Below are 14,890 nucleotides of genomic sequence, written 5' to 3'. Positions count from 1 at the left end.
GATCTCCTCCAGTAAAATAGAGAAAACAAAGACAAACCAAACCAAAACCCAAGTGTGTTTCTGCTTACTTTGATATGATTGGTTACATTAAGGATTTTCATGGTTCCAATTTTTATCACATTTAAGTATGGAAAACACCTGCTTAAAAAACGGATGTCCCACTCATTTTTGAAGAAGAGATTCGAGATACAGTCATGGGTAAATCAAGGTACCGTGACACACTCAGGTTTTTCCCTGCATGAGTGTCAGTGAAGAGTCTCTTTCAGGGACCCACGCTTCTTGAGTGACTCCCCAGTAGGAACACATCCATGGAAATAATTCTTTTATTCTTAGCCTTAAGCTGTGTGTAGCTTGTTGACGAATTCTGCTAAACTCAGCACATTTTTGGTTCTATCTACTTCATATTTCACTAGGCAAGAAGCACTGTATGGTGAAACTCATGAGTTCCGTCCCCCAGAAAGGCTTGTAGGGAGACACACTTCGGTAACTAGAGTGCTGAGCATGTTTGTGCCCAGTGTGAGAACAATTGCCTTAGACACTAGCTATATGGGAACATGGATACTTCACTACACAAAAGAATTTATGGTAGAGTTTCTTAAATTGAATGGATGGACTTTCAAACGTAGGGCGAGGGCAGCAGAGCCTTTTCAAAAAACCTGTTTTAGACTGAAGCCTGCCTTATACCATTTTTATGCCACTCTGGTAGATGCCAAACACTGGGCCTTCCCTCTCCTCCCTTTTGGGTTCTGAGACATTTTGGCATAATCCTTGGGAGTAAAAGAAAGTCATGAAATCAGTGTACATGCTTTTTCAAAAAACTGGTTCAATTACTAGTCTGCCCTGTCTGGTAACCAGCTCCTAGGTGAAAAATCTGTAGATGACAGACAAGTGATGGCTATCAGTGGGTCTCACCTTTTTCCTTTCATGTCACTTTGTTTGCATTCACGCAACTTATTTGTACCATGCAAGCAGGCCCTGTGTTAAGGGGCAGAACACCAATTGCTAGTTTTTCTAATAATTATCATATTACTTACATGTGTGACCAAGTTAATTTTCAATAGCACGCCTTGTATGTGAGTCTCTCGGGGTCCAGTGCACTCTCCAGATACTGAGAGGCTGTAGTTGGTTTCTCTCCTTTTTGTCTCAGACTGTCTTTCTGTTAGTGGAAAACTATGGTAGATGGCCCTATCCAGATGACAGAGTGGGATTCCTAGAACTTTCACTTTTTCATAGACTCATGTATTTTAAGCCAGCGAAGGTCTGCAGCACAGCAAACCCCAGTAGCCCCCAGTGCCCAACCCTGGAGAGTTCTTACTCGAAGTCTTAAATCCTTTTAGTGAGCAGTTCACATCCTGGTGTCTCTTTAACTGATTTCACAACAAAGAAATGAAACCCATACTGTGAGAACAGCACTCAACAGAGTGAGGTCTGCTCTGTCCCTGTCTCTATGCCCACTGGGTTCTAGAAGTGCACATGTAGGGACAGAACAGAGGAAGAGCCTTGCTGATGTGTACCTGTGTGTTTGTGACTGACTGGGACTGGGTTCAAGTCTTCTCACTCATGGAGCTTTCTGCAACTCGATGGGCCACCTCGTTTAAGAGAAAGTAATGCATTATTCATTGCCATAACCTATCAGAGAATGGAAGTGATCTATAATGAAGGGCTTGTGCTCCATGCTGTCCATACTTGGGATCAACAGTCACCTTGGGATAGTCGCCTGACAATCATTTGTTCACCAGTGTTAAACTCTTCATTTATGTCTATATTTTTTCTCCACAGTTTAAAACTATAACAGTAATGAATTCAGACACAGCGAATGAAGTTATCAACATGTCACTACAAATGTTAGGGATAACTGTAAGTTACTTCTGCTACATTTTTTTTCTTTATATAACATGGTCTTGCTGTGTAGCCCAGGTTGGCCTTGAATATGTGATTCCTTTGCCTCCACCACCTAGATACTCTTCTAAACTTGGATATTTTAGATTCAAAATAATATTTAGCAAATTAGATGTAAGTATAATCCCTTCCATTATGACACAACCAATAACAAAGTTACATTTACCCCTCAGATGTAAAAAAAAAAAAGGAAAGCTTTTATGTTAGCATGATGTGGATGCTGCTCTATTTTAACACCTCTGTGACCTGAAGACATAATGGTTAAACTAGAATCTTAGAGTAAAAAGTATATGAGTAATAATGTGCATTTTCATTATATGTCCTGTACACATACACAGAAAATTTGGTGAAGGCTTCATAAGAAAATTGTGACTTCCTTCACTCCCTTATCACTTTTTGACTATCCATCACCTCCTTGATCATGTGATAGTGTTTTTATTCTAAGACTCAATCTCCAGATGATTACCAGTCCCTAAGGGTTTGCTCTGTAATATAATTTTTGTGTTGACTGGCTTCAAGTCCTAAGGATGACAGCTGGTTCCTCTTAAGAATTAGTCAATAAAAACACAGCTTTGAATTCTGTGAAAGATCTGAAGAGCATTACTGAGCTTACCATGTCTGCCTATCTTGCTTTGAACCTGACCCTTAGTTTTTTGGGATGATTTTGTGAATGTTGTTAGTAGATATGATTGGAATATTGAGAATGAGGTCAGGGGAGGAGAACTGGAGAGCTCCCTTTGCCTCCCTGCTAGCACCCCATGGAGAGTTCCTCTATTAAACTATGGGGCTTTATTTTTTAAATGCACTATGATATAAGCCATCAAGAGGCTCAGCTGTAAAGGTGCTTGCTACCAAGCCTGATGACATGAGTTCCATCCCCAAGACTCACTTGGTAGGAAGAGAGGACTAACTCCTGAATGTTATCCTCTGACCTTCACATGTGTATTGGCATACATGTTTGTGTGTGTTTGTGTGTACACTCAAACACACAATAAATGTAGTACATTTTTAAAACTATATTGTGACATGATACACTTAAGACATCATATTACTGCTTGTTTTAGGTTTGCTCTTACCCATGCTACTAAGCCCATAATGACTCAAGGCAATCAAAATTTGGGATTAAAAAATCTGATTAGTAAAATTTAGTAATATGGTTAAAATATAATTAAATTGTATATGCACTGAGTAAAGTTGGTATTTCTACATTGATTTCTAACCTACACAGACATACTTTGGAAGAGAGTGCACAGTTTTAGGTTAAGAAGGAAGATTAACTACTTCATGATGCATTTTTTTCTCGGGCTTCTCCTTTAAAGTCTGATCTGCTCATGCCAAAAAAAAAAAATAATTAGGAATTGAGACTATTTTACTACACCCATTCTAAGAGATATTGTACAATGTTTCTGACATTGCCTAAAATTGTTGTTATTAGATTGTTCTTCTTCTGTCTAAAGGACAAGGTAGAGAAGAAATGATCTGTGTGTGCATGCACTTGTGGCCAGGAGCAATGCATGGCATGTGCAATAGCCAGAGCCCTCTATTAGAGGGCCAGGCCCTGACTTGGTTGCAAGTTAAAGGCAGAAAAATGAAATACTTCCAACAGACTTGGCTATCTCTATTCTAGTTGCATATAAGGACTTTGCCTTTTCCCTCCTGAAGGATTCAGCAAAGTCCACATAATTAGCATTATTTCTTTCAAGTGGGATTTATAGTATTGTTGGATTATATATCACTAGTGAATGATTTTATTGATTTCCATGACTAAGCCTGTTCTCTAGATAGAAGTCTTATCCTTTCTGTCCCCAGGACTGGGTGGAGTTACTCAAATGTAGTCAATGCAACTAGCTATCTCCTGAAAGCCTTTTGGTTATTCCACTGCCCAGAGGCTCTAAACTAAGCTAAACGCAGCTAAAAACTGGCCTCTCTGACCTGACTTTAGTATCACAGACAGCCGTGTTTATGGTTTTCTGGGTAAGAAGGTTGTCTTGCAGGGGCACATTGGATGTTAAGTCCAGTATTCTCTGAGACCATCAGACTCTCAGAAGTGAGAACCAGCCTTTTAGAACCAGAAAGTGGGTTGTTCCTTTGTGAAAGGGCTCGCTTAGGCTGTCACACTCTGCGGAGCACTGGAAGGAAGGGTCTAATTCCACTGCAATTTGTGAGATCCTGGGTCAGCACAGGGGCTGTGGGCATGAGAGGACCAGGAGTGATGGACCCTGTTTTTAAATAGGATACGGCTACAGGAATAAGCACTACAATCCTCCAAACTATGTACCCATGAATCGAAATAGCATAAAATGCCCAAACTCTCTTCATTCAGGACCTAACATGAAAGATTTGTTTTGATTATTATTTTTTTTTTGTATCTCAAGGGCTCTGAGAGAGATTACCAGCTGTGGGTGAATTCTGGAAAAGAAGCAGCGCCGTACCCACTTATCGGTGAGTGCCTGTCCAAGTCTAAGATAGCACCCATGTTTCCTTTGGCTCTATGATCTTGAGCCCATGTTCCTATACCAAGTGTTTACTATGAGCTAGACAATGGGATCTTTTCTCTCAGGCCGCTAATGATTATAGTTGGGAAATATATTTTCCTCTTGGCTTTTTTACTTTACAAGCAGATCTTGCCAAGCCCTTCATTGGGGGTTTCTTCTCCGTGAGAGAGCAAGTGTACATTGGAATTCATCTTGATTTGTTTGTCAGAGTCTTGAGCTGCCTGTTGTGTGTCCTACCCCTGCTCTGATGACAAGGCTGCCTCCATACACAGAGTACTGGTTAGGGTACAGTGGTGCAATGTCACCGATCCCTAAGCCCGGAACGTGCTATGACCCAGAATTCCCTTAGCATCGCGAAGAAAGTGACATTAACCCATTTTAACTCCTGAAAGTCTTCACTGACTAGTTTTCCAACTAACTAGTAATCTCCTCTACTGGTTTTCTAGCCAAATTTCCATTTGTTTTCATGATTCTCATTTTTGCCTGAGAGACCATGCCTCACTAGGTAGTCTAGGCTAGCCTGAAATTCAAAACCCCACTGTTCTGAGGAATGATTGATCATTAGATTATAACTTATTTGTTGGTTAGTAATTTCACTCTAACAAATAGGGCAATTAAAATAAGGTCTGGTATCTGTTTCAGATCCTAAAACAACAACAACAATTTGTTAGCAATTTTAAAACACTCCTTACCTGTGGGATACTGTGCAATGTGTGTTATATGCATCATTTTGTACAATCCATTGTCAGTGAGATTACTCTTGAATGGTTGAGTGTTTCCGGTGATCTGAGTAATTAACACCAAACTTTTCTATGAGGTGTTTGTGTACTCTGATATGCGGTAAATAGGAATCTGCCATGCCATGCTGAGAGCAAAACTGATTCCCTCAGACAGGTTGGCTTGGAAATGCTGTCATGTGTGCAAAAGTGGATAAGCAACAAAGAAATGTCATTTAAAAATAAAATAAATATTTAAAATAATTTTAACACGTTAGAACTAAGTAGATTGTGACTCTTAGGCATAGATCTACTTTAAACTTCACTGAGTACTGCAACTCTAAACTATGAAATTAAAATGTTCTGCTAGTATGATTGACAAAGCAGCGTGAACTAACTGGTCATCATTTTTATAGATTCGTTTTTAGTATTGCTGTTTTAGGGGCTGTGTTGCCTTAGTCTTAGGAAGTTGCTGTAATGTATAAATGTCAGTATCACATTTGCCTTGTATGCCTGTATCAGATGCAAAGGAAAGGCTTGCTGAGTTACATTCAGTGATTGTAGATGAAAATGTACTATCATTGCTTAAAGGATCTTTATCATGGTGGGATCGAAGGATTGTACCCCAGCAATGAGTTTACTTGGACTCCAACCAACTAAACTCGGGTTATGGTCAGATGTACAGGATTCGGTTTTCCTTAGTTTGTCCATTCATTGTTACATCTGTCTTCTGAACCCACTACAGTTCTTTCAACTCTATGAACACCAGCCCCAAAGAGAGGCAAATCAGAGAAGCCAATCCCAGGGCTGTGAACAACTAATTATGCAACTAACAGAATAAGAAAATGGCTCCCACACAGATGTGCTAGATAATAGTCAGGGTGAATCTTTGGGGGTTGGTGGTGCTGGTGGTTTTGTTGTTGTTTTGTTTTATTTTATAACATGGCCTCGGTAGCCCAGGTCCTGTCTTGCACTTACTATGGCACTCAGGCTGGCCTCAAACTCAGTGATTCTCCTGTCTCAGCTTCCCAAGTGTTGAATTTCAGGCATGAGCCATCACACCTTTGTACTAAATTCGTGTTAAGGAACATGAACAATGGAGGGGGGCAGTGCCTCGCCGCTCCATTGCCGGGTTGTAGTGATCCTTACCAGACAGGCGTCTTTGTCCCTATTTTCAAATGTAATGTTACCAACTAGTGTTTCCTTGTTTGATCTATACAATGCTTATATGGCAGCCAAGGTAAATATTGTCCATTATGGATTTAGAATACAGATCACCAAAGATTTACAGATCCTTTGGTGTCAAGGGAGAAAATAAGACACTCTTAAATACTCTTAGCTGCAAACCTAGAAAAGGCCAACTATGCAATTCATAAACTGGTGTCTACACTCCTTCTCTTTGAAGATTTTTTCATTCTCTCACCATTCCTCTGCTGTGAGCCAACCACTCTGATTTGGTAGAGCCACCTGCGATGTGCAGAGGCCCCAGTTGTAGACGAGGCACGTGGATCTTTCTGTGAACAAAAGGATTCTTTATCCCAGATGTCCCAGGTGTAAATCACTGTACACTCCAGTCTGCAGCACTTGCTGGTGGTGCTCAGTCAGCCTGAAGTCTGCATTTGGATTTCTCTCTTTGTAGGGCATGAGTATCCTTATGGAATTAAAATGAGCCATCTCCGAGACACTGCCCTTCTGACCCAGGGATCAAAAGACTCCGCCACCCCATCCCAACTCCAAGAGCCTTTCCTCATGGAACAGCTGCCCCGAGAGATGCAGTGCCAGTTCATCTTGAAACCCAGCCGCCTGGCGACAGCCCAGCAACTGAGCAGTGAGTCGCTTCCCCTCCTTCATAGAACCCTCTTTCAGCCAAAGCTTGCATTCCTGAACACCAATTTAGTACAAAGGCAAAGACCCAGCTTCCACCCAGATGAACTTGCCAATACGAGTTTTCAAAAGAAAAGACGGGATTTTGGAAGCTGGCTCTATAAACTAAGCAATAGGCTTTACTGCCTCTGACTTGGAGACAAGGGACAATAATCTGTTCCCCTCTCCCCTTTAACCTTGTGCCCACTGCAGTCAAAGGCACGGGCGATGCTGCAGGTGCTTCAATGCTTTCTTTGTGCTGTCAGACACTCCACTATGTGTCTCCCCCCAAATGGTCACATTATAAAGGGAGCCTGTCTGTGATGGGTGTCAGAAGACTGTGATGCCCTGACCAGGATCTTGGTCCTGATAAGTATGTGAAAACTAATATGATTTCCACCGAGGTCTCCCCTTAGCCTGCTAATCTAACATGAATTCCCTATGAACATAGCTGTCTCGTTGCTACCCCATAATAAAGGCTGTATTATGGTAACTGTGATGTTCAACAGAAGAGCATTATAATTTGCCCTGACCCAGGCTTGCACTAAAGCGCTCAGTCTGAAGCAAGACTGTGTGAAGAAACAAAAGAAAATTGAAACCCAAAAGTATAAGGGTGATAGGAAATTGATACTGTGTTTCTATGTCTGCCTTTGTCAGCTGGTCCAGTGAATAGTGACATTGCCTTCTGCTAATGAACAAGTTCGAGGAGTAAGAGGTTTAAAGAGAAGGCATGGACCTCGAGAGATCAGAGGCCACCCTCCCTCCTCCTGACAGCTTATTGGCATCAGCTGAGTGCCGGATGAAACTCTTCATCTGTGTTCACTTACTGAAGCATTCATGAAAATGCGCCTTTTCATTTTTCTCCATTTCTGACCTCACAGCTGAATGACCCTACTTTAAGAAAAAAAAAAAATGTGTGTTCAGCTATCCAAACTTAGAAGGAAGTGACAAATCAGTAACTTATAAAGGTTTCTCTTGCTTTAAGTGTTAATATTATGCATTGCCAAGGTCTTTTCAGTTGGACCTCCTCTAACCCATTTAAAATCTTTGATTTTTTTTCATATTAAAATACCTGTAAGTTTCTAAAATAATTGCAGTCATCAGGTGCAAAACTCAGTTTTCATCCCAAGTTCTGCTTTATTGGGCTAAAAAGGTGTGTTCTGTTGTTGCTACAGCCTTTGCTCGTTACGCTTTTCCTGTCTGTAAGCCCATATTCCTCTTTCCCCTTGCCTATTGACTCAAATTCTTCCTTCCCCTCACCTACCGAGTCTACCGATGTCACCATGTCCCCGCTACGTCCGCATGCTTCTGTAGCCACACGTGGCCCGAACCCCATAGTTATCACAGTCTCTCTTGCAGGCGACCTCCGCTCTTATCCCTCCCACTTTACTACATACCCATCTAGATGACTGCTGAGCACTCTGAAGAAATCATACAGAAGGGCAGCTTGGCATCACTAATAACCAACCTCAAACAAGCACTCACACTGGCTGGGCAATCTGAACTACCCATTTTATACACATCTCCACACACACACGTCAACCTCGCCACTGTCTGCTGATGACTTCACTGCCGTCTGCAACAGATCAGACAGCAGGTTTCCCAACCTCGCCAGCATCAAGCTGTGCAAACGTACTTAAATCTTATCCGTCATCATTTTCTCTCCTCTAAGAGTAAACTGAGTCTGGTATCCTAAGGCTGGATGGGCACATCCTTTGGTCATTTTGAGGTACTGCTTTGGAGACAATGATTTCAACCACAAAAACAAGGAGGCCAGATACTGGTCTCTGTTCCAGCATCTTAAGTACTCAGTAAAATACTTGCTGACTGCATGGACAGATTAATGGCTCTTTTAGCAGCTGAATTTAAAATTGCTGTAAGAATTTAACTAAGGAGAATATGCTCACTCTTCTGCCTTTAAACTCATGGTTTTTAAATGCTTTTCTTTCATTAGAGTAATTACTAAGGGTCTTCATGCATTGTTTTGCATTCTCTCGTTTCCTCTCTCTTGGAAGATGGTGCTTGTGTCTTCTGTGCTTGAGGTAAACAGGTGAGGGAGAGAGCAGCTAAAGCCCGTGCTCCCAAGGCACCCGCATCACCTTCTCTGCAGCTACCAACAGCAAGGGCAGGTTGAGGGTTTTGGGCAGGTAGAAGGTTTGCGTGAAGTGTTGTTTAGGAATTCACTAGTTGTTTCTGTAAGGGGCCCGATAGTAAAATGCATTGGCCATACAAAGTATTGCCAGTGACGTTCTGAAAATTTTGATCTGTATGTAATCTATTTGATATAGCATGATGAGAAAATTATTTGGATGCTATGTGAGAAAAGGTAATTTCCACAAATTTCTTATTGGCAGGATTCAAAATCTAATCAAGCACAGTGTCTGCCAGTGAGAAGAAATAAATTTGGAGGGATAGATATATCACTTTTCTTATTTGGGATTTGAAGTTCTTGATCTAATCGTAGAAGTTGAATGCAAATGTTCTTATCTATAATGGAATTTTTATATTTCATCTTAAAGCATTTCACACAACTAAGTTTTGCTAAATGCTAATGCCATTATGAAAGTTTACAATTTTAATTGTGCACATTTCTCTCTTGAATGGCATTTGTAGAATTTTATTAGATCCTTCTTCTTTTGACAATTGCCTCTTCACATTTCATTGCAAATTAATCACCTCAGTCACATAGCTACATGGGTTTTGAAATGTGGAAATTTCCCTTGCTCTTACATCAAGGGTTAGTTTTTTTAAAAAAAAAAAAAAAAAGGAGGAGGAGGAGGAAGAATGACTGGTGCTGGAATCAGGTGAACTTAGAAGGTAACTGCTACAGGTTGTCTGCAGAATGGCTTTTCTGGGATGGTTTTGTACTGGAGCACTTGTCTGCTTACAGTTTTAGATCAGAACCAGGTGTGGTGGTGCACATCGGTAACCCCAGCACTCTGGATGCTGAGGTAGGAGAATCACAGCTTAAGGAATGTTACAGCAAAGCATCTGGAGAGTCCACAAATGAGACTATTGGCCTGTGTGATGATATTCATGTTACCAAACCGTTTCTACCTGGGACTTAGCATTTTATTGAGTATTTCCTTAATTCTGTTGATAGATGAGCTTCCTCAGACTACATGCAGCACCGCAAAGCGTAGAAAGTGGAAATGAAACCTCGCCTAGCTCCTCAGCCCCAAACCTAACTGCCCTGCTGTCTGCACCCGTGAACACGAGACCTCCTTGCACCACAGCTGATGGCCACACTGTCCATGTTCTCACTGCTGCTGTTGCTGTCTTTTGGGTGGGGCCAGTATGCCACTGTGGAGATTGTTTTCAGTGTGCATAGCTTCACTGTGATACGGAAAAGATGACCATATGATTCCATCACCTTCCTTCCCACCTGCTGGGGCCCAACTCATCACTAGTATAAATCAGAACTCAAAAGGAATCAGGAGGCTGAGGCAGGACAATTCTCCATCTTCTCTCTCTCTCTTATTCGTATCAGCCCGGCAGCCTGACCTATACTTTTACAGCATATATTGCCAGTGTATAGAATCAGACCATATGTACCAATTTCACATGATGTCTCTTATTCTGTGTCTCTTAAGTCCACAGAATTCAAATTCTTAAATTGCTTAGTCCTAGGAAGTAGCTATAATACCATGGTCTCTCGTGTATAAAATAATATATTTCTAAGGTTAATGAGGAAATAACAAAGGAAGATAATTTCTTTCTCTTAATATTGTATGCTTCCTGGGTGAAGTAAGCCTTAATTGGATACACGAAACTCCCTATCTGCATTGCTGAGAGAGGCCTTCTCTAGTTAACTTAAGGAAAATATCCCCTTCTTAGGAAACTGAGGTAGGAGTGTTAAGAATTCAAGTCTAGCCTCGACTACAAATCATGAGATTGTGTTGTCCCTGCCCACTAAAGGGAGTGGAGGTTGGTTAAACCGGCTTTAGACACTTGGAAAAATTATGAAAACTTGTAAATTTTAAGTTTGTGTATATTGAGTTCACATTATGGAAGAACCTTTAAAATTCTAGTCTCAAAACAGTAACAAACAAAACTAAAACACTAAAGTTAAAATATAGTTGAAAATTCAAAGATTAAATAAAAGTTCCTTTAGAAGATAAAAAGTACATTAGAGCCCTGAAACTTGCCCTAGTCTCCAATGAGCAGTTCTACTACTGTATTGGAAGGTTCCAGATGTAAACATTACATCTCAAGCTCAAGACCCCAGTGTCACTGCTAACAAATCTTTGTCCCTTCAAGCATGTCTTTAGCCCTACTTTGCCTCTTTATCTGTCCCCTGTATAACACATAAAAGCTCCCCTGTGTCCTTAGACGGTGAGAACACTTGTCCCAAGTCTTTTCTTTGGTGTCGGGAACAAAGCAGAAGTTCCGTGAAGGTTGAATGGCTTAGTTACATCTGGAATGGAGACACTGGGGTGAGCAGTGTGGGTGGGAAGCGGGGTCTCCGAGTGTGGCCTGAAGGAGCTGTCACTTCCCACCTCTGCTCAGACCCACTGAAGGTGAACTGACCTTTAGAGAAGATGCTAAAGCACAGGACACCCTTTCTCCTGTCAGTCTGTTCCTCTACCTGAATGTGCTACTGGTGGGGGAGGGGATACTTAGTTGTATGGCCAGAAGACAATTAGTTAAAGCTTTTGATTACACTCTAAAGTTGTATTACTTTTTTAGTATTGAGTTTTATAATGTAAACATGAAAATCTAGGAAAGCTAAATTTACACTTTGTTCACTATATATTACTATATATTTACATTGCCCCTGTGGTTTTTTTTTTAATGGCAATGGTATCCTTTGTCATCAGTCTTTGTCATTTAGAAAGAAGTATGCGCTAAAATGCTTAAAAAAAAAAAAAAAAAAAAAAAAAAAAACTTCAATCAATTTTTCCCTCAGTCCTGGGGAACCTGAAGTCTCACACTAAATGTTCTGCACAACACACAGGATGACTGTCACTGAAAATATTTAAGTTCATGACTCAGTTTTGACTTTATCCTCTGTCTGCATTCATAGGACAGCTGGGTATATTACTTGGTGATAGAACATTCTTAAGCATGTGAAAGCTAAAAATCAAATGTGACAGTTTTAGAATGGGTTAAAATGTACAAACCAGACAGGAAGACTACTCAACATGCATGTTGGCATTCGTTTTCTACGGACATTTGCACAGGGTGCTAGGCAGATTCCTTCCTGGACTTAAGGGAGAATTGGTTCCCTTTCCTGTTTTGCTCTGTTTCGTTTTTTTGTTTGGAATGGAAGTTAGAAAGATCAAAGCAGGAAGCAAGTGCTATGGCTGAGCAGAGTAATGATATTCTTTTATGTCTGCACATTCCTGTTAGCTGTTAAACCCATGGAAAAATGGGAAACAAGAGATTTTCTCTGCCCAGAGGAGCCTGGTCTCGAGGTAGCTTTAACAGAGAGCCCACAGTCATGACCTGGGCAAATGCTTTTTCAAAATAAGCATAGTGTTCCTCTCAATAGGCCTGTGACAGATAGGTAACATCTTTTTCCATTTCAAGTTAAGGAAACAGGAAAGTCTAAATGGATGTGTGAAGCAGCAGTTTGAAGTAGGCTCCCGACTCCATTGTCAAGAGCACTTATTTCACATCTCATTGTGCTTCCTACTTGCAGTAGCCTAAGAAAGATAAGTATGGGTGATGATCCATAGTCAAGATGCTGTTTGGTAAAATGTTGCTCACTTGTTTACCATCCCACAATTTGGATTATTTCATATTTGGTTTAAGTAGATTATTCTGAAGAAAAAAACGCTAAGTTACTTCATAGGCAAATGATACAGAGGGTTCTTTGAAAGCAGCATTTGATACTGCTGACCATGTCTTCCTTGGATTATCTCCTGTCCATATTCTGTTATTAGCCAGTGTTGGACAGCAGAACTTCAGTTCTGAATAGAAATGCCATAACCCAGAGTTTGATGACCAGTTGGTTCCCCATGCTCTCCCTGGAAGTCGGACAGTGAGTGGATGTGAAGGCTCTTCAGATTTGAGTTCATTGCAAGCTGTTTTGAATCTGTGTCATGAATGCTTGTTTTAGGTATTATCCAGAGATGTGAGCAGATTTTACCTGTGGTTATTTGGGGCTTCCACTCTGCTTCTCTCCTTCCTGGTATTTGCTGTTACCTATCACTGGCTGTGGCTGCCTCTGTCTTGAATCCCTAGGTCTTCCAGCCAATCCAAATAGGTCTCTCTCCAGATGTTTCCACCCCACTACCCTGGGGCCTACTGGATCTCACTAGTCTGCATCTATACTGCCTTAAACACACTTTTTGAAATTGGGTATTGAAAAAGATACATTGGAAATTTTGCAGTTACTGAGAAGGGAAACAAATGTAAGACGTTAGCTTCTTGTCTCTGTTCTCAGTGGAATGAAACATCTGATCACAAAGCATTCTTTGTTTCTTAGAGACATAACAACAAAAATGACTCCTCTTCCTTCTCCCTCAGTCCTCCTCGATCTTGCCATCCTCTCATCCTCTCTTTCTCACTTTTTAATTTTAACCTAATTCACTCTTCAGCTTTTTTATAATGCCTGTCTCATCTTTAAATTTATAAATATATGTGTTGATGTAAAGTACTTTCTGCTTTAAGTTGCTATAGTTCATTGAGAGAGGAGTGGTTTTTTTCTTTGTTGTACAGTGTCAGAGGTGAAACCCAGGGCCTTGTGCATGGCAGTTACTCTACCACTGAACTACATCTGCAGCCTAAGAAATGTAACTTCTCTATATTTTAAATTTTAATGTCAAAACTCAAATCAGCAGTCCAGTGGTCCACCCCATAAATGATTAGAAGAAGCCGATTCTTCCTTAATTTGCCAAATATTTCTAATAGACTTTCATAGCTAGCACTGTCCGTAACAAGGGACCTCCATAAGCACTTCTGAAATAGTGTAATGAGTAAACTACAAAACAAACTGTAGAAAGAAGTCTGAGTGAATCACAGGTTTCCTCCTGATCTCACTTCTTAGATTCTGGCCAGAAGACATTTAGAAGGAGGCGCTCTATCATCAACTGGGCTTTTTGGCGGGGTTCCAGCACTCACCTGGACAACCTGCCCATGTCACCAACATCCCCTATGCCAGGACAGCTCTTTGGAGTTTCTTTACCAGATATTTGTGAGAATGACAATCTGCCCAAACCTATCTTGGTAAGTGCCACTGGAGTCTGTAAACTCGTGGGGAGGGAAGTCAGTGGGGGAAATGCTGCATGGTGTGACTGTCCCCTAAACGGAAAGTTCGTGACCACCCCCTGGCTTTAGCTAACAATCTCCACCCTTACTTCAAAACTTGAAAGTCAGATTTCCTCGTTGCAGAATCTTGAGGGAGATGTAGTACGAGAGAACCCAGTCGACTTGTTATGAGCTAGCAATAGTATTCCACTCAAACTATGTCGTCAGAAAATCCACAGATCCATTCTCCAACTCTGTTGTTCAGAAATCATCATCCTACTGCTTTATAAGGTTTTAAACACGGTTTTGTTTATAGCTCACATGTTTAGCATCAAGATATAGTCTCTGGTATTTAGTTGTTTGTGACTAGAATAGGACAGAAAATAACTACTGAGTTTGAATAGTCTCCGGTTGATAGATAAAATAGTCACTAGTAGCAAGATTTGTTCTGTTTCCATTATCCCTTAAGCAGTCTGCTCCACTACACTCTGGAATCTCATGCCTTGTTGCACATCCATAAATGCCAGGCACTATGACAGATGTTTCATTATCTTGTTTATCCTCCACAGTAAAGTTAGCGTTATCATCCTTACTCTATAAATTCAAAAGTAAAACTCAGACTTCAGCCCAGGTTGCACGGGAAATCAGGGACATAACTGGCTTCCTGATCTCATGGCCATTTGTCCCCACACACCATTGTCTTCTATACTGGATGCAGAAGAC

At 40.9% G+C, this 14,890-nt stretch overlaps 1 protein-coding gene across 3 annotated transcripts in view; it reads left to right on the top strand.

The window, feature by feature from the left end:
- Positions 1 to 14,890, top strand: part of Arhgap20 (Rho GTPase activating protein 20) — an 87,817-nt gene that overhangs the window by 58,889 nt on the left and 14,038 nt on the right. For all 3 annotated transcript variants that reach the window (XM_028864939.2, XM_028864937.2, XM_028864938.2), the window contains exons 7-10: positions 1,780 to 1,857; positions 4,275 to 4,341; positions 6,750 to 6,938; positions 13,968 to 14,146. In XM_028864939.2, coding sequence (XP_028720772.1) covers positions 1,780 to 1,857; positions 4,275 to 4,341; positions 6,750 to 6,938; positions 13,968 to 14,146 — 513 coding nt within the window. The remainder of the gene's footprint in view (positions 1 to 1,779; positions 1,858 to 4,274; positions 4,342 to 6,749; positions 6,939 to 13,967; positions 14,147 to 14,890) is intronic.

Source organism: Peromyscus leucopus, chromosome 7 (genome assembly GCF_004664715.2).
Source record: "Peromyscus leucopus breed LL Stock chromosome 7, UCI_PerLeu_2.1, whole genome shotgun sequence".
Taxonomy (NCBI): Eukaryota; Metazoa; Chordata; class Mammalia; order Rodentia; family Cricetidae; genus Peromyscus; species Peromyscus leucopus.
Note: the sequence above shows the minus strand (reverse complement) of the source record. Positions and strands in the feature narration are given on the sequence as shown.